We start from the raw sequence: 19,896 nt of genomic DNA on the forward strand, positions 1-19,896 counted from the left end.
GGAGGGACAGTTGAGAGCCAGACAGAAAGGGAAGACAACTGAGGGGATGCAGGAGAGTGGGATCGTGTGCTCTTCTGGAGCAGACGCTCACAGCCCTGACCTGGAGTCATCAGCAAGGGTTACGTGGTGCCCTGCACCAGCTGCTGAGGACAGGAACTCTGCATCATCCAGCCCAGAAACTTTCAGTCAGAATGGTTGGGACCGGGCTGTGGTGCGCACAAGCGGCTACCAGTTCACTTAGGGACAGCTCTCTGATTCCGCAGGGTACGGCCAGGCGAGGGCTGCCCTATGTAGAGTGATGAGACCACCCGTCAGATGGCAATTCTATCTTAGCAAAATTGGAATTATTAAAGTGAGATTGTGCTTTGCTTTTGTTTTTCAGGGACCTGAAGCTAGATAATATCCTGTTAGACAAAGATGGACATATCAAGATAGCGGACTTTGGAATGTGCAAGGAGAACATGTTAGGAGACGCCAAGACAAACACTTTCTGCGGGACCCCTGACTACATCGCCCCCGAGGTAGGATGTGCACCGCCCCTTTCCAGCCCAGCACACCCCGGGCCAAGCATCGCTGCTCCTTCTCCCTGAAAATCAGAAGATTTTAAGTATTTTGGTTCAGGATTTAAATTTGTTTTTCTGAGTATTTCATAAGTGGGGCCGCACATAACAGCTGCTGTTATTGTTTCATGGGGGATGGTACTCATGCTGGTTAGGTTTTTTCTCCAAGTCATGAATGTCTTTTCTATCGTGGCCTCCCCCACCCCCCGCCTTAAAATATCCTCACTCTGCTCAGACCCACCAGGGAAAACAATGGGGAAGAACCAAGTGGACACTGAATGGGATCATAAGTGGCCGCCTAAGTCTGGCAGGTTCATTTTGGGACCAGGAAAACCTACCCTGTGGTCTCTAAGCTGCCACTGTGTGAGTGTGGAGAGACTGCTGAGTGCGCTGACGTAGTCCCTCTTCTGCGAACTGAGGACAGTGCTTGTATCACATGTTACTGCGAGCATAAGATGAGAAAACCTAGGAAAGTTTTAAAAAAACGGGGAGGAGAGGCATGGTTCTCATATTCAGAGCCCCCAGGAGAACCACATTTGCTCTGAAGACATCCATCCCTCCCACCCTCCCCTCCCCTCCCCTCTCCGTTTTAGGGAGTCCCGGCAGCGGCCACCTGGGCAGACCGGACCCCCCAGCCATGCAGCCTTTCCTGTGGCATAACAATTGTCATCCTGGCTTTTTTATCTTTGAATCTTCCTGCACCACTGGGTGATTGCTCTGAAGTCTGGGGCTGTTTCTGATTCCCTTTTTAATAACTTTTTATTTTGAAACAATTATAGATTCATAAGAAGTTGCAGAAGGAGTGCAGAAATCTCACCCACATATACCCTTCACCTAGTTTGTTCCAATGGTTACATCTGTGGTACAATCAAAACCGGGAAACTGATACTGGTACAAGATGTATTCTATACCATTTTGTCACATATATAGATTAGTGTGATCTTTTTACTTTTCTACCCAAGGACCAAGTGCAGGGCTTGGCACACGGAGGCCCAGTTCCTAGCAGGCCACAGACTCGTACCGGTCCATGGCCCCGGGGTTAGGGACCCCTGCGCAAAATGAATCCCTTTGCCTCAGTCTCCCAAACTTCTCCAATCCCTTCACATCCTTATTGCTAATACCTGACTCCAGGCATAGATATCTCTTGTCTGGACCCCAGTGATACCCTTTAACCTGGCTTTCCTCCCCGTCGCCGTCCAACTGCCAGTGCATCTTTATATATTTTCAACAGTTCTGTGTGTATGTGATTCTGACCTAATTACAGCCTTGATGTGGTGAAGTGGTTTCTTCTGTCTGTCCTTGGTCATAAGGCTTCTCGCCAGCTAGTGTTCATTTGGTTATTCAGGGTCATTTTTCTATGATTTCGTTGTAATTCCAGTTTGGTCCTAGGAGGAGGTTAGTGTAGCGTCCGCCTACTCTGCCACCATCTTGGATCCCCTTATGTTTTCAAACTTTTTGACCTGCTCCTTTATCTGTTAAAAAAGCATCCCCACTCTATGTGTACTTATTTTACATGAACCTCATACATTTTTGCCAATATAGTATGTGTGTTATAAAATATGCATAAAGAGGAATATAATCAGGTTGAACTGAAGATAAAATAGTTTTAAATAACTAAATTGTGTTATATTTATTAATAGTATATATTTATGGTTCATTAAAATAATGAGATTAAACAGCCAAAGACCAGGCTTCAGAACATAAATTTCAACACACTAACTACGGGACCTTAAATAAGACATGTAACCTCCCTAAGTCCAACCACTTCCTTTCTTGGGGATAACAGGACCTACCTCAGAGGTTCTTACAAATAAAACACACACTGCCTGGAAAACCCTATCAGCAAGCATTTACAGACATTCTGTTTTAACAGTATGTCATTGAGTAGAAATCTACATTTTTTTCTTCCTTCTAACTTAAGACTAAAATTCTTTATTAGCATCACCTAGGCTTAGATGACTTAATTACCACCACAGCTGTCTCCTGTCCTCCAAAATCCTTTTCATTTTCCTGCCAAATGAAGTTGTTTACATATAAAGAGGTGGTGCTCACGCAGTTTCTGGTTGCTTTGGGCTCTCCCTTGTGGCATATCCTGGGAATTGCGTGTGCACCGGGCCTCACTCCAGGCAAGTATCTGAAATGATTGTGTACGTGTGCACATCTTTATTTTCTTTATCATTCTCCTTGGGTCTACTTTTACATTATTCCTTAAGGCAAAGTTGTTGTTTTTTTTAATAAACTTTAAGGTAAACTTTAGCATTCAACTATTGAGTTTGGCTAGTGGATAGTGTTTTTATCCCGGAGGTTTGACTGATAAATTCTGTTTGCAGCTTGATCTTTATTGTCACAAATGGGTACCCATTAGTCAAGACAGATATTTATCATATAACATATAGCCATTTCCATACAGCAAAGCACTTTATCTTTCTTACTTTTCACTGGGTCCTTACAACCCAGTGTATAAAATATTATGTAAACTACACAATAAGGGACTAAGGCAGAAGTAGAACGTGCTGTGGAGTTTGCACGGCCTTCATAACTGTTTCGTTGTTGTTGTTGTTTGCTTGGCAAGTCTTATGTTAGAGATACTTTCACAGTATGCCTGAGCCTCACTCCAAGCTTGTCTCCTTGCCCAAGGACAGGCCTGGGGCCAGGCAAGGGCCAGAGATGGTTGCTGAGCACATTATTCTACTGCATCAAAAACTTCACCAGCATTAAGACATACAAGCTTCCCTGGAAAATACTCAAATGTCTAAAACTATCATGTCATTTTTCTTTCCTAAGGCGATCAGTGCTGCCATTCCACTATCCATTCCAAAGGCCCATTTATGAAGGGGGAAATTCCATTTCAAATGAGGAAGCTACAGTAACATGATTTCTGTGTGTTTGTAGGTGTGCTCACACAGGTGAGCTAAGCCTTAAATGGCCGGGTGAAAAGGACTCCAAGAGGATCAAATCTTGCTTTTTAAATTTAGTATTTCAATATTATTATTATTCCATCTATCGCCATTTTGTTTTGGGTAATAAAGCAACTTGCCCTCAAACCATTTTGCCAGCAGCAGTCATGAAAGGCAAGGATTTTCTCTTCTCCATTTAAAAATTGTGTTTCTACTATGCGCTGATTTTAATTGTGGTAAGATATACACACCATAAAACATACCAGCTTAACCATTTTAAAAAGTACAATCAGTATTGTTAAGCACATTCACATTGTCATGCAACTGATCTCTTGAACTTTTTTTCTTGCACAACCAAAACTCTGTATTCATTAAACAACAACTCCCCATGTCCCCCAGCCCCTAGAAACCATCATTCCATTTTCTGTCTCTATGAAATTGACTCCTCTAGGTACCACACATAAATGGAACTATGCAGCATTTTTCTTTTTGTTACAGGCTTATTTCACTTAGCACAAGGTCCTCGAGGTTCACCCGTGCTGTATCATATGTCAGGATTTCTTTTCTTTTTAAAGCTGAATAGTATTCTACTTTATATACAGACCACACTGTTTATCCATCCATGCATTGATGGATCCTATGTACATTTTTTTTTAAGATTTTATTTACTTATTTTTAGAGAGAGGGGAAGGGAGGGAAAAAGAAAGAAGAGAGAGAAACATCAATCATTTGCCTCTCGCATGCCACCAACCAGGGACCTAGCCCACAACCCAGGCGTGTTCTCTGACCAGCAACCTTTTGGTTTGAGAGATGACACCAAACCCACTGAGCCACACCAGTCAGAGCCCTATGTACTGTTTTAGAGAAGGGTACAGCATGGTTTGTAGGGATGAAAAGGATTGAGCTTAGTGACATGTACACTCTCTGTGATCCAACATTAAAAAGAAAGTTGCTGAAGACCCAAGTACAAAGCCTGTTATGCCAGAAAGTGGATTGGTAAAAGCGTAGAAATTTTTAAAAATTAGGTGGGATTCCAGACTTTAAATTCGCTTTTCTTAAGAATAGGCCAGACCAGTTCTATTCAAAACATTGGTATCTACTCAAAATATTGGTATCCTAGTCTGTCTCATGGCACAGTCACAAAATTTGACTCTCTTAGAGTTATAAACCATGACTAGTTAGGATTTAAAGAATGGACTTGTTCAGATGACCTCTCTGGATACTTGATTACCTACATAAACTTTATGCAAAGACTCGGGGTGGTAGAAGTGCAACACTGGATTTGGTTTAGTTGGTTACCTCAGAGGCACAGGGGAGCTGGGATGGACACCAGCTTTCTTAGGCCTGAACCTACTGCCCAAGCCCTCACATCACACGGGAAATGGAAGTTAATGGGACACACAGTTCAGTTGTTTCACTTAAGGCCAGAAGAAAAGTAGAAACTGAAACTCAAAAATGTTTACTCCATTTTAGCACTGCCCACTCATTTGCATCCAATCATTAGCTTCTCAAAAGATTCAGTTTTCAGTGTGATCTTTGTTAAAACCACATACTACTGTCATCACCATCAATTATTTACTGAATGTCCTTGAAAAAGCCCATGCAAGGTTTTCAGTCCTCAACTTCATTTTTATTAATTATACCTCTGCCTTTTGGTCACACAGATCTTGCTGGGTCAGAAATACAACCATTCTGTTGACTGGTGGTCCTTTGGTGTTCTCCTCTATGAAATGCTAATTGGTCAGTCACCTTTTCATGGGCAAGATGAAGAAGAGCTCTTCCACTCCATCCGCATGGACAACCCCTTTTACCCACGATGGCTTGAGAAGGAGGCTAAGGACCTTTTAGTGAAGGTAAGAAATGAAGTCAAGGAGACTTCATCAGGTTAGCATTAGGTTTTCTAATCAGTATTGTCATTCACTTCTAAGCTCGGATTTATACACGGTAAAGTAAGCAACAGTTGTATTGAATCAAACGGAAATCTAACCATCTCTGCCTTAACTGAGGCACCAATATGATGAACATATAGTAGCAATAAATCCACATGTGCATGATTTGCAAAAAAAAAACCAGTTTCATAACTCTTGGATGCTCCACTTTGAGATATAACTAGTCCATGGAACAAGCAGAATTTGTAGCTTAAAACTCAACTTTTTGTTTCCCCATAGTCCCTATTAAATCTATTCAGTCCAATTCATCTTCCCCTGCTCCTGGCTGAAAACTTGGACAGGATGCATGACTTTTCTGCTCATTCTTAGGTAAAAGACAAACCACTTGTCACTCTTAAGTCATAATACTCCACCTCAGTTGGTAAATTAAAACTGTTCAGTCCAAGATATAAGTTATCACATCACTATTAACTCTGAAGCGAAGAGTCCTACTCCCTCTCCCTTGGCCAAGTTCATGGCTGGCAGTGCTTGCCTTTGGAGAAGGAAGTGTGGTCATACTATGTGTGTCTTTGTTCTCTTCCTCTCCAGCTCTGGAGTTTCTATTTCAGGCTATACCAGGTTAAAAGCAGGTAGAGGATAGAGGGACAATGAGTAGAAAGAACTGTCCTTATATGGCTGGGTGGCTTCATGCTCTTTCAATTTGGTAGGTTGTTAAAGCCAAGACTTTGCTGTGGCATTTTAGCAGCATTTTTTAAAATCCCTATCACTGGGGACATTTTTGGCTGAAGCCCTTGAGATGCAGGCTACTCGGTGCATTCCCCAGCCCAGCTCTACCCCAGCCCCCACCTCAGCAGCACTCCCTCCCACTGGGACTCTGGCACTCTCACTGCCTGCCACCTGCTAGGCAAAGTCTCTTAGGCAGACGAGCACTCCTGCCACCTCCCCTACCTGTGTCCACTGGAAATATTCATGCATTTTTACCCTAAAACTCCAAGAATGCAGGCCACCACCATCTCAGCAGCAATCTCCAGAATTTACCATCAACACAGGGTTCAGACCTCTGTCTGTGATAGCCCAAGATCAATTAAGAATCAGTGTACAGTGCTACAGATGTAAACTTGGCTCTGAGAATCACTGGCTATGAACCAGGAGCTCCCAGGGCAAACCAATGAGGGGACAGGAGAAGCACTGAAAACCATCATTAAAGACTTGGACGTTAGCCAGAGTCCCAGTTTACCTTTTTGAGGATTCAAGATACCATCTACAGTGTCTGACTGTAACAAGTTGTAAAAACTAAAAATAAATCATGGTAATACAACATGCTAATTCCATGTAATAATAACCACCTACATTTACTGAGCCATCCCGGCAACTCTCCGGATAAGAGAGCCCTTCCAGTGTGAGGCAAACGAATCTAAAAGAAGTGGACCAAGCTCTGCCTGGTATGTCTCAGTGAAGTGAGTGCTGGCCTGTGAACCAAAAGGTCCCAGGTTCAATTCCCAGTCAGGGCACATGCCTGGGTGGCAGACCAGGTCCCCAGTTGGGGATGCGCATGAGGCAGCTGATCGATGTTTCTGTCCTCTTTCTCCCTCCTTTCCCCTCTCTCTAAAAATGAAGAAATAAAACTCTTTTAAAAAAAAGTGGGCCAAGAATATAGATGTTTTGAACCAAAACAGTGTTTTGATTTCTGGCATCTCAGATCCCAGCTAACTAAAAAAATAATAATAATAATCATTTAGGGAAATAATGTTCAGCCTTGCTATTCTCTGTATTGAAAAGGGAAATAAGATAAACTCTTTCAACATTAGAAGCGATCAGTGAATTTTAAATATAAACTTATAAAAAGATTACCGGGCCCATCTTTTTTCACTAAGGCTACTTTTTTTTTCATGAGGAACTGCCGGAAATTAAATTTAAAGGGCAAACACTTCTACCTTTCTCACACAACTGACAGCTTGTCTGGGTTATTGGAAATGGTGGGGCCACTCCAGGGCTCTCCCTGAGGAATCAAGATGTGGAACCTGAAGTGCTGACAAATCCCCCAGAAAACACCCCCTGTCCAAGGTGCTGGTGTTTAAAAGTCTGAGCCAGTTCAACTCAGCTTTCACTTTTTCTGACTGTGATCCAAAGAGCAATAAACCTAGAAAGCTCCCCAAATGATCAATTAAATTTACTCTTAATGACTGAACAAAACACATAAAATGAAAGCTAATTTCAAAATTAACCAATTTTTTAAAAAAGATAATAGTAAAAATAAAAGCGGGATGACAGTGTAAGCAATTTTCTTTACATAAAGGCAAGTTCAAGCATTATTACAGTTGCTACATTTATTTTACACTCAGCTTTTTGGAGCACTTAACATGAGGTATGTTAGTTGGCTTGGCTGCTGTAACAAAATACTATAGACTGGGTGGCTTAAACAACAAAACATGTATTCACTCACAGTTCTGGGGACTGCAAGGACAAGATCAAGGTCCAGAAGCATTGGTCTAGTGAAAGCTTTCTTCCCAGCTTGCAGTCTGCCTTCTAGCTCTGTCCTGAAATTGCAGAGTGCTCTCTGCTCTCTCCTCTTAAAAGAACACTAATCCTACCTGAGTAGGCCCCACCCTTATGATCTCATTTAACTTCAATTATTTCCATATTCTAAGTACTCACACTGGTGGTTAGGGCTTTGACATACACATTTAGAGTGGACACAGTTTAATCCAAAGCAAGGGCCACATTTAAAAGGCCTGAGCGGGGGCGGGACGGAACCACCAGGAAAGGGAACTAAGGAAAAAGCTTGTTGGCTCTCTTGAGACCCTGGAGGTGTATAGAATTGCAATCCACCTTCACCTGCTGATGCTGCATAAAGCTAAACAGCTGTGCTTCCCAAACCCAGCTCCACCTAGGGATCTGGGAGAGCTCTCGGCAAGGAGCGAGGGTGAAGGAGTAACTGGGGCCAAGTGGAGTTGAGCAGAAGTTGAGTCATTGGAAAGATGCTGAGAGCAATGGTTTCAAAGGAGAGAAAGACTAGGTAGGAGGAAAGAATTACTTCCAGTTGGAGGAGAAAAGATGAAAAGTCATGTATATGAAATACTACTCAGCAATAAAAAGGAACAAACTATTATTGATATACAGAATAACTTGGTGGGTCTCAGGGCATTGAGCTGGCTTTATGAGTCCATGTATGTAGCATTCTTGAAAGGATGACACTGTAGAGATGGGAATCAGATTTGTGTTGTCAGGGGTTAGGGATAATGGAAGCAGGGGATTGATTATTAAGGGCTATCCCAAGGGGAATCTTTGGCAGGACAGTTCTGTATCTTGTTTGTTGCAGTGGTCACCCAGTTCAACCCACGTGATAGAATCACATAGAATTAGACATACTGCACCATATTGTGCCAATGCCAATTTCCCAGTCCTGATATTATACTACAATCATGTAAGGTGTAAGCATTAGAGGAAACTAGGTGAAGGGTGCACAGACATCTCTGTGGTATATTTTAACATGCTGCGAACCTACATGTAGAGACTGAATGTGTCCCACAGAATTTATAGGTTAAAGCCCTAATCCTTCAGTATGATGGTTATCAGAGGTAAGGCAGCCTCTGGTAGGTAATTAGGTGTAGATGATGTAATGGGGGTGGGACCTCCAGGATGGTATTAATGCCCTTACAAAAGGTGGAAAAGAGATCTCTTCCTCCAAGTACATGCACCAAGGAATGGCCATGTGATCACACAGCAAGAAGACGGTTGTCTATAAGCCAAGAAGAGCGTCCTTACCAGAAACTGACTATGCTGGTTCCTTGATCTTGAATTTCCAGCCTCCTCAACTGTGAGAAATAAATGTCTGTTGTTTAAGCCACCCAGTCTATGGCATTTTGTTATAGCAGCCCAAGCATACTAAGTCACTATAATTGTTTCAAAATAAAAAATTTAGAAGAAAATGTAAGTCTAAATGCCAGCAAACACCAAAAAAAAAAAAATTTTCTGCAGTTTCAGTGGCAGGAAAAAGATTTGATGCTAGAGTAGAAAATAAATATGTTTAAATAGAGCAGAAACCAAGACAATTAGGGATCAATAAGGGGAGAAAAAGGATTCATTGGTGCAAGAGGTTTTAAATCCATATGGAAGAGTTTGGGCTTAATCTTTACCTCATGACTTAATAAAAATTCCATGTCCTTGCTCCGTTGCGGGGAAAGTAGCTCACCCATATTTTTAGCAACTGGGCTGACAAAAATTATTTTCCATCATGCAATTTTCTGACCATAAGACTGGGTTCTAATTTCATCTGTGCTCATTTTCTCTATAACCTTTATCCAACAGCCCCACATCTTTGAGCTCCTTTTTGCAAAAATCCAAAGCAATATTTCTGAGAAACTTTCCCTAGGGAATTATACCTAATGTTGTGAAACCCAGGTGCAATGGGTCTTCTGGAAAAGCTAAACAAAGCAAGTAGTGGCATCTGTTACAGCACCAGTGTTCAGTATGAGGGGCTCTCTCCCCTCATAGTACATGGATGCATGTAGCACACTGAACAATTTGCCCAGAGGAGAGACTGCACTTCGTCAAGAATTACAGCTGGGACACTGCAGTATGGTTGGCTATTACCAAAGAAGTGCCTCTTTCTTCCCCATTTAGTCATCCAGGATGTCCCGTCCTTTTGTTTGGAAAAATGATGGAAAACTAATGATCTCAAACAGAAATGACTCTCCCTTTTGTAGAAAGATGTATCTGAGAAGGGGATGGAGAGAGAGAAGATTCCAGTGACAGGTGCTAAGCCCTGGGAGCCGTCCTCAGAAGCCCAGCACTGCTTTCTTGCCTAAGCAGTTGAATAAATTTAAACAAACTCCAGCTACATCCTGGTCATTTATGTAAGCAGTGTGCTGTTTCCTATAAATGTAAACCACCCTTCTGACAGCTTTTATGAACAAAACCAAGTCTGTCTTCATGAACATTTATTCCCTCAATGTGAATTCCCTGCCACAGACCCAACGACTGCCTGTGAGGTCACCAGTCATCTTTAGAACCAGGGAGGGGGAGGGGAGGGGGGTGGTTGGCTGCCAGGCAGAAAAGATGATAATTTACCGTTGTGTACAAAACTAGAAAGAATTTTGGGTCTCAAAACTGGATGTCATATTATATTCTCATTATACATTTTATCTTTTAAAATATTTATTTTTTTAAATTTCATGGGTACATGTAACAGTCTCAGAAGGTTCTTTGTCATGATCCTCTTGGTACAAATGCCATGTTACTAGAAAAATCTAATGGAAAACCTAGTATGGTACACACTTGGCCTCCAGCAGTTACTTCTAACTTAATTCACTGAAGCATTTAATTAGCTAGCTTGGGGGGCCTATTCTTGAGGCACTTTCATCTTCTCTCTAGTCTTGTTTCATCAAAATGTCCTTAAGAAGTGGAGTTCAATAATTTATTATGATCATTTCAAGGCAAGAGATATGGGGCAAGTCACTTATTCCCTCTGCTTCTAAAAAATCAATCTGCTTTTCCATCTGGTGACTCATACTGGTGTTTGATTCTACAGAAAAATATGTTTGTGAACTTCGTGCCTTTTGTGTATGCTGATCTATATGCTGAAAACAAGAGGCTAACAGATGAGGACTGAAGACACATAATCTGCAAATACATAAATAGAAAGACAGCTTATTCATTTGTTCAATAACCATTTATTGACCATCTACTTTGTGTGTGGCACTGTGCTAGATTCTCTAAGAAACAGAAACATAAAATGGTGTCTGCCCTCCAAAGCTTACACTCTACTCTAGTAGGAACAGCAGTCATAACTATGTATGTATACATGTGCATGTATACATGTAGCTAACTCCACATTCTATGGAGCGCAGAAGAAGACTATCCAGTACCAGAAGTAGTGATGGGCTGTTTATTATTCAGGCTCTATCACTGGCTGGACCTGTGATCCTGAGCAAGTTTCTTAGCTATTGTGAGCTTTGGTTTCCCCAACTGACAATTGAGATAATATCTGCTTTTAGAATCTGTTTTTAAAATCAGGATGATATAGCTAAGGCATCTATACAATGCCTGGCTCTAATCAACCCAATAACAATGAACATGACTTGAAAAGGAGAGAGAGCTCACTATGAATTGAAGTGATCAAAGAAAGCTTTACAGAGGAGACGGGGAGGACATACTCCTGTTTCTCTTCAGATCATATAAATCTTTCACCTTTTGCAAAGAAGACGGGTTGTAAGCCAAACCATGAAAGGTGGGTCAGGATCTAACAATGAAGAGAATGAAATGGGAGCAGAATGTGGGGAGAGGTATCTTCTTAAAAGGTGGAAGTGTCATTAACAAAGGACAGAGGTAGGGAAGGCAGGTAGCATATTCTACGAGTCGACATGTCTGAACAGCAGAGAGGGTTACAGTGGGAAATGAAGGATGTGTGCCAGCATTTGGCTACAGAGAGCCTGGAACGCCTGCCCAAGTGGCTCAGAGGACTTTAGGATTCACAAGAGTGTAGATCACCTTGCCTCACTCTGCATTTTACAGGTAAGGAAACTGAGATTCAGAAAACTTGGTGGAAGCCATGTGGGTGTAAGCCTCTTAGATGACAGTCTCATGTTATTTCCACTGTGTAGTGGTTTTCCAATGAGATGCTTTGGAACTCCAAGTTTCCACTGAGATGCCCCAGTGGCCATCCTACAGCAAAAGGAGAGGAAGTTAGGACCATGCCCAAGACAAGACCATTTGCATATACTGGGGTGGGTTCATGAAGCGTTTCACTTAGACTTCTAAAAAGATTCTCCTAATTAAAAAAGAAAGAAAGAAGGAGGGAGAGAGAGAGAGAGAGAGAGAGGAAGGAAAGAAAGAAAGAAAGAAAGAAAGAAAGAAAGAAAGAAAGAAAGAAAGAAAGAAAGAAAGAAAGAAAGAGAAAGAAAGAAAGAAAAAGAAAATCTCCATTTTGTTACAGCATGTTGTATTTTATCTTTATTTTTGGCATTTATTACAGCATTTATTTTATCTTTATTTTTATTTTTGGTAAAGTAGAGACTTTGGAGATTTTCAAGTAGTAAGGCAACATAATAAAGCCATGTTTTAAAACACAGACTGGCTATTCTTATAAGAAGTAAAAGCAAGAGATCCCTGCAATTTAGGTGAGAATGGAGGTAAAATTCTGCCAGAACCTCATGAAATCCCTGCATTTCACCATGGGTTCTGTTTAAGACCCACAGCCTCCTTATGATAGCCTCCAACTAGCAGTTGCTTCATAAATAAACATCTAGCTGATGTGAGAAAGAGGGATGACTATTCCAGACACTCAGAGACCCATGACTTTTCTAGGTTTCAAGTTTGGACTCTCTTGTTCCTTAATGCCCTTGACATGTTTTGTTTAACTTTGATGAGTTTCCAGGTTTCTTTCCTGTCCTGGCCAATGTGCGTTTTGACTTCATCGGGGAAAGTAGCAGGAGAGAGGACAGAGAGGAAAATATCTATGTAACAGGTCAGAGATGGCAAAAGATGATTTGAATGATTACTTGTCCTTCAGAATTGCAGGATTCAAGAGTGATTCTCATAATCAGTTGCCTTACCCAGAGCTGACTGTTAGGAACTAGTTTACATTATACCTATATAGTGAGACTGTAATCCTAAGAGGACAGCCTTGTAAGAAAACACACTTGGTTAATGGGCAATCAGCCAAACAATAAAAAATCACTTACTCTATGTTTGTGGGGTTTCACAAACCAGGAATTAGTGCACACATGTGTACATGTCTGTGTGTGTTGTTGTTGTAACTTCATTTAACCCTCAGAATGGCCCTGTGGGAAGGACGCTTCACTCACTTTGCAGGTAAGGAAACTAACTCAGCTGTAACTTGCTAGGGAAAATAACCCAGGGAAAAGCTGATTTCAAACCAGGTGTATACAACTCAAAAAAACAGCATTTCTAGGGAGTAATGAAGCAAAATCTCAGACTCCAGAATATTCAGAAGGCTTGTTTGAAGGAGAGTTTTGCCACCAGTTTGACTTGAGTCAGCAGTTGATAATGGAAAGTAAAAAAAACTAAGGTTAGAAAAGCAAGTGGCAAAAAGCCAGGCCATTATCTTTGTGGAGTCAAATTCATGACACTCACTAAGAAATGCAACCTCCATATAAAGCGAATGGGCTCATCCCTGGAGAAGTGACTGCTCCCTTTCTGATCCTTTTCAGCTCTTTGTGAGGGAACCTGAAAAGAGACTGGGAGTGAGGGGAGATATCCGCCAGCACCCTTTGTTTCGGGAGATCAACTGGGAAGAGCTTGAAAGAAAGGAGATTGACCCACCGTTCAGGCCTAAAGTGGTAAGGAGACACCCAGGGACATTTGCTTCCAGCCATTCTCCTTCTATTCCCACATTGTCTGCTGGTTCTCTTGAGGGTGGGAGGTACCTGACTCTCAGTTATGCTCCTCTATATGTAAGGCTGACTTTTGATAATCTTAGAAAGCTGAATTGTACACCATACTGAACAGAATTTATGAGTGTTTGTTTTTACATCCTCTCTCTTTGCCATGGGCACCAAATGGACCAGGTGGCTTGAGGAGAGTTTGTACCACACTGCATTGTCTTGGAAGACAGTCAAAGATGTTTAATAATAAAATTAACGTGGGTGGGGGAACCAATGGCAGTGAAGGATGTTGATAAAAGAACAGAAGTAGATATAATTTGCAAAACTCCTTCTTTCTGCTCCCGCCCTGTAATGACATCTCCCCCTCCCTGTCCCCACCACCTACCCATTGTTCTCTCTTAACTGAAAAGACCGAGATCGAGTTTGGGCTCACCATTTTTTCAAATGTTGCCAATCCTGCTTCATGTAAATTATTAGCTAGAAACATGAGATCCTATTTGAATGTTTACAGTGGAATTCCATTGTATGAATTTAATTATACTATTGATAAATTGATGAGTAAGGATATTAGAGATGTTCAACAAAAACCACATGTGATCATCTGGAAGTATTTAGTTTATCTGCAAACATCAACTCTGTCATACACAGATCGTAGCCTTGATAACAAAGGTAAAGATAAGTAACTAATTCAGTGGCTGCTTTTCTTCCCTTTTTTACCCCCTTAAACTCCGATCAAGAAATCACCGTATGACTGCAGCAATTTCGACAAGGAATTCTTAAACGAGAAACCCCGGCTGTCGTTCGCCGACAGAGCCCTGATCAACAGTATGGACCAGAACATGTTCAGAAACTTTTCCTTCATTAACCCAGGGATGGAGAAGCTGATATCCTGAACCTCTCCAGACACACGAAGGAATTTGCCTTCTCTCTGTGAACTGGTTTGAGTGACACAACTTGGGTTCCTTTTCGACTTGGAAAAGAAAGAAACACTCAATGATAAAGGCTGACGCCTTTCAGCTCCTCACTGACTGTATCTGTAGCAGAAACCAACTCAATTTCACTAATGATGGCGCCTTTGGTTTCTCTCATCATCTTTCACAGCCACTCTTGAAGTTAGGTCATTACTAACCATAGGTATTTACTTGAAGGATGGTTCTTCGCACTGTGAAAGATTTGAAAACTTATTTGTGCTCTAAATTATGTTCTACACTTGTGATCCAACTGCTGATCAATGAAATATTTGACTAGCAGAGCAAAGTGAAAACAAACTTCTCAAGACTGAAACTGCATGTTCCATGCATGAAAGCCTGGTATAATAATGGATTTCATCCAGCTGTGGACAAGTAACTACTAATCCATTTTATTCTGTGTACATCTGTGGAAGTGTAAATGGTGGGGGGTGGGGGAGGAAGCCCTGAATAGGTTTTTATGGGAATCCTTCATAATAAACATAGCTTGTAACTTGAGATTTATCAATCCATTCATTATGATTAGCCATGTAATTCACAGGAAAGAGGGAAATGGCGAGTGGAAAGAGCTCCTGTCACTGATATGGAAGGTTTTAAAAGAGTGCCTATTCTGTGGACCTTGTCAACATAGATGTTAAATTTACAGTCCAGCAAAGGTAGAGTGAATCATGGTACTCCTGCCAATAAACCTTTCCATCCATCCATTCTCAGTTGATTACATACAGGACAGTGGCAGCCACTCATTGCCATCCTCACATTTATGTTAACAAGAAAAGAAATTAAGTGTATAATTCTTCTACAGGGAAAGAAAAAACAGTTCCTGTACCCTTACTGGTGAATCTATCTATGACTCAGAAGTCTCCCTTTAGGCATCACTCAAGATAAAAGACCCATGCATGCTAGTTGTAGCAGTCAATCTTGTTTAATTAGAATTGTAGTTATACATTCTTAAGTATCTGTGCTGTTTGTATATTTTGATAAAGTGTTGTGACTTAATGACAAAGAGGTGGATATGTAAACATGGAATAAAAGAATGAAAAAAGGATGCATCTTAATAGTTTAATTCCCTACTTGTCCCCCCAAAAACTTGGTTCTGTCATGGTTTTCAAAATGTGGCTAGGACTGAGTTGATGTTTTAAATTTTAGAAATCAATAAAAATCCCAAAGTGGGTAAGAAACTCAGACAACCCTTAAGTCATTGGTATTTTGTTCCTCTTTCCCTTCACCACAGCATTTCTTTAGGGGTAATCAATACACATTGCCTCTACTTCTCCCATACCCGAATTCAGCTCTGCCTTCCAGCCTCTCTCTCCTGCCACTGCTTCCTTGAAGAGTTACCTTCTTGCCAGGCCTTGTGGAATGTCCTAAGTCCTTGTCTACCTTTCTACAGCTTTTTATACCAGGGAAGACCCTCTCTTTGATCTCAGCTCCTTGAACCCTCTGACCCAGCACCTTCGTCTTTCATCCCTGTCACCTTTGATTACCCCCTTAACAGGCTCCTTTTTCTCCTTCCCCAAGTCACTTCCAAAACCCCTGCCCCTCCTTGCTTTCACTTGCCCTTGGTTCTCTCCTTCCACCTCTTGTCTTAAGGCCCACTCAATCCAGTGCATCTCAAATCTGCACCTCCAGTTCTCACCTCTCTGCCAGGCTTCCAACAGGCTCCATGAACTGTTCTGTGTTCTTACAATCTTTATCTCTTGTGTATTTCCTATTTCTGTTAATGACACCATTGTAGGCCCTGTCATCCAGGCTCAGAATCTCAGTCATCATTGACTAGGAGACTATCCCCCCTCTCATTTTTTTTTTTAACAAAATCATTATGATTCTGCTTCTGCAATCTCTGCAAAATACATACTCACCTCTAGTTTCCTGCTAATCATGCCTGGATCAATCTTTCCATCTTAAGTCTCTCTCTCCATTTTAATTAAGGTATACAAGCTATATTATAAACTTCTAAGTGAAAATAACTTTTCCTCTACCCTCTTATATCAAGCACCTGTGGGCCCGCAAATTAAACTGACAAAAGACAGATCAGCAAGGGAAGAGTGATTTTATTTACACATGTGGTGCACATGCACATGGGAGTGCACAGTGGTGAGTCACTCAGAGGACTGGGTAGAATTGGGGGCTAAAATACCTAACTTAGCATGAAAAAGGGAAAGGAGAGAAAAGGCTTCTGTGAGAAGAACAAATAGGTTTCTTGAGGAAAGACAAATGAGTTTCAGGAGAACAAACAGGAGATAACGTTTGCAATGATGTGAATGATCCTTGTCTTCTTTGGGGCCATAAAACTCCCCCCAGAGACAGGATTCACAGGAAGTAGGTTTACTCTGGGTCTCACTCCTGGAAACAGACCCGTCCCAAAGAAGGAATTTATGGTGCTCCTCATTTCTCTGAAGGTTTTGCTTTTAGTCAGATAAGAAAAGCTCCAAGAAGGCCTCTTTTGCATCTGTTGAATCTTAAATGTCTTTATTTTAAAATAATCTTTATTATTTTAATATAAAAATATTATGTTCACAAATAAAAGGTTTTATTCCATCATACTGACGTTCAAATCCCTGTGTCATCTTCACTGGCTAAAACCCATTAAACGCCACCCGTTCTGTCCCTGACGACCCCTCTACCTTTACCTCTCATTTCTCCCTTTCACTCACCTGCGCTCCAAACAATCTGAATTCCCTAGCATTGCCTATCCACACCTATTGTTTCCCACCTCCAGGCCTCCCCGATGCTAGTTTTTCTGCCCCAAATGCCCCTTCACCTCATGTTCAATGTGTTCCTGTCTCTCAGATCCAGTTCAATGGATGGGCCTGCCTTATCCCCCCTCCTCACTGTTCCCCATCCCCCGCTGGTTTATCTGTCTCTCACTTCTCCAAGCTCCCATCATACTGTATTTCTCTGTGCTTCTCTCGCAGCACCCACCATTGTCGATCAAGCTATAAAAGGGTATGCTTTGCCATCTCTCCAGGCCGTATACCCCTGAGGGCAGGATCTCTGCCCAGTTCATCTTCATACTTCCCATAATTCCTTTGTATATTAGTGCTCAAAAGAGGTTTTGGGAAATGAGTCAATAAATGAATGCCCTGCGTAGTGTTTGAACGGCGGCCCCTCACAAGATACATCTACTTGGCACCTGTGAATGTGGCCTTATTTGGAAAAATAATCTGTGCAAATGTCATCAAGTTAGAGTTGATCCCTAAGATAGCCGGAATAAAAACAACTGTAATACTCTATGTAAAGGCACATTCTTGTGCTTTTTTCTAAAACATTATAATAAGAGATCAGAACAACATTCAGTCAGCCTATTAGACTATTTTTTTGCCCTCCAATCAGAAAATTACTCAACAAATAAGTACTATGTACCTATTATGTACTAGAAGTACCTGGCTTGTCTTCAGGATCCCCCAAAGAACTTTGTAAATTTTCCTCTCTCCTCCCTAGTCCATCTAAAATGTGTGCTACTCAAAACACCAGCCAGAGTTTGGTAACTGCAATTGACAGAAACATAATTTTTATCCATGTATTTTTCTCCTGCAGACTAAAAACTTTTTTCTTAAGTGGCGACAGTGTTCCTAGAACAGGTCCCTGAAGCCAGCTTTGGGGTTAATCTTGCAGTCTTCTTCTGGACGGCACCCTTTGCTCTGAGTTCTAAATAAGGCTGATGCACTTCTACTATCTTCAAGGCAAGATCCTGGATTCATCTGTAGTCAGAATCAGCTGTTCTTGTCTTACTGTTCCGGGGAGGGTGACAACCTCCCACACTACTGCAAAAACTGCACACTTGGGGCTTGGCCTTCAGGAGATAGTAAGCAAACCAATGGGCTATGGAGAGCACAGAAAAGTATATTAGAGCCAGATTTCCAGTGCTGCAAATATTTGGTTAAAGAGCTTGAATGTCATTCCATAGGCACCGTAGAGCCACTAAAATTATGCCAACAAAGCATAACAAAATCCTCAAAGCTTAAGCACCAGAGGCATAAATGAAAATATATATATGTGTATATAAAAGAGTTTCCTGCTAACCTAGAAGTGAATTTTCTGTAGTGAAGATCCACTCAGAGTTTCCTTCATATAGAATTGTTCATCCGAGGAGGACATCAGCAACAAGGCATCACATCATACCCGATAGCGTGGCTAGTATCAAAAAGTCAAGAAATAAGTGTTGGCGAGGAGGATATAAAGAAAAGGAAACCCTATGCACTTGTTGGTGGGAATATAAACTGGTACAGCTATTATGGAAACCAGTATGGAGGTTCCTCAAAAAATTAAAAAATAGAGCTACCATATAATCCAACAACCCCATTTCTGGGTACTTATCCAAAGAAATAGAAAGCACTAATTCAAAATGATATATACATTCCTATGCTCAGTGCAGCATTAATTCACAATGGTTTAGATATAGAAACAACCTAACTGCCCATAAATGGATAAACAGATAAAGTATAGTATGTATATACATACATATAATGGAATATTATTCTCCCGAATAAAAGGAAATTCTACCATGTGCAACAACATGGATAAATCTGGACATTATGCTAAGTGAAATAAGCCAAAGAATGACAAGTACTGCATGATCTCATTTACACATGGAATCTAAAATAATCACTCTCCTAGAAGCAGACAGTAGAATGGTCATTGCCAGGGGCTTAGAGGAAAAGGAAATGGGAAGATACTGGTCAAAGGGTGCAAAGCTGCACTTATGCAAAATAAATAAGTTCTGGGGATCTAATGTACAGCATGGTGACTACAATGAACAATACTGTATTTTATTCTTGGAATTTGAAGAGAGTAGATTTTAAGTGTTCTCACCACAAAAGAAAAAGATAAGTATCTGAGGGAATGGATTCATTAATTAGTTTGATTGTGGTGAAAATCTCACAGTGTATACATAGATCAAAACATCAAGTTGTACTCCTTACATATATACAATTTTTAAATTATACCTCAATAAAGCTGGAGCATTTTTAATTAAAAAAATGAAAATATGAATATAATAAGGTAAATAATCCTTACATATTAAACTCACCATGTACACATTTCACAAGGCTGCTTATTTTGTGAGTTTCTATTTAATGAATAAAGGAGCACATAACATCTCCTAAGTCCTTTGCACCAGGAGTTCCCTAAGGTGTCAATGCCAGAAAGGTTGATTCAGCTTTTACAGAGGGAAGAGTCTAAGAAGAAAAGCATTGGTCAAGAAGATGGAGTGACAGAGTAGCTGAGCCAAATTAAAG

General features: G+C 41.0%; 1 protein-coding gene across 7 annotated transcripts in view; it reads left to right on the forward strand.

Annotated features, from left to right (window-relative positions):
- PRKCQ (protein kinase C theta) overlaps nt 1-15,846 on the forward strand; it is a 120,618-nt gene extending 104,772 nt beyond the window's left edge. For all 7 annotated transcript variants that reach the window (XM_054594000.1, XM_054593950.1, XM_054593989.1 and 4 more), the window contains 4 exons: nt 383-521; nt 5,122-5,310; nt 13,518-13,646; nt 14,429-15,846. In XM_054594000.1, coding sequence (XP_054449975.1) covers nt 383-521; nt 5,122-5,310; nt 13,518-13,646; nt 14,429-14,584 — 613 coding nt within the window. In that variant the 3' untranslated portion in view covers nt 14,585-15,846. The remainder of the gene's footprint in view (nt 1-382; nt 522-5,121; nt 5,311-13,517; nt 13,647-14,428) is intronic.
- Nucleotides 15,847-19,896: the final 4,050 nt, after the last annotated feature.

The sequence above is a fragment of the Pteronotus mesoamericanus genome, unplaced genomic scaffold (genome assembly GCF_021234165.1).
Source record: "Pteronotus mesoamericanus isolate MK-2021 breed Mesoamerican mustached bat unplaced genomic scaffold, CSHL_Meso_final contig_130, whole genome shotgun sequence".
NCBI lineage: Eukaryota > Metazoa > Chordata > Mammalia > Chiroptera > Mormoopidae > Pteronotus > Pteronotus mesoamericanus.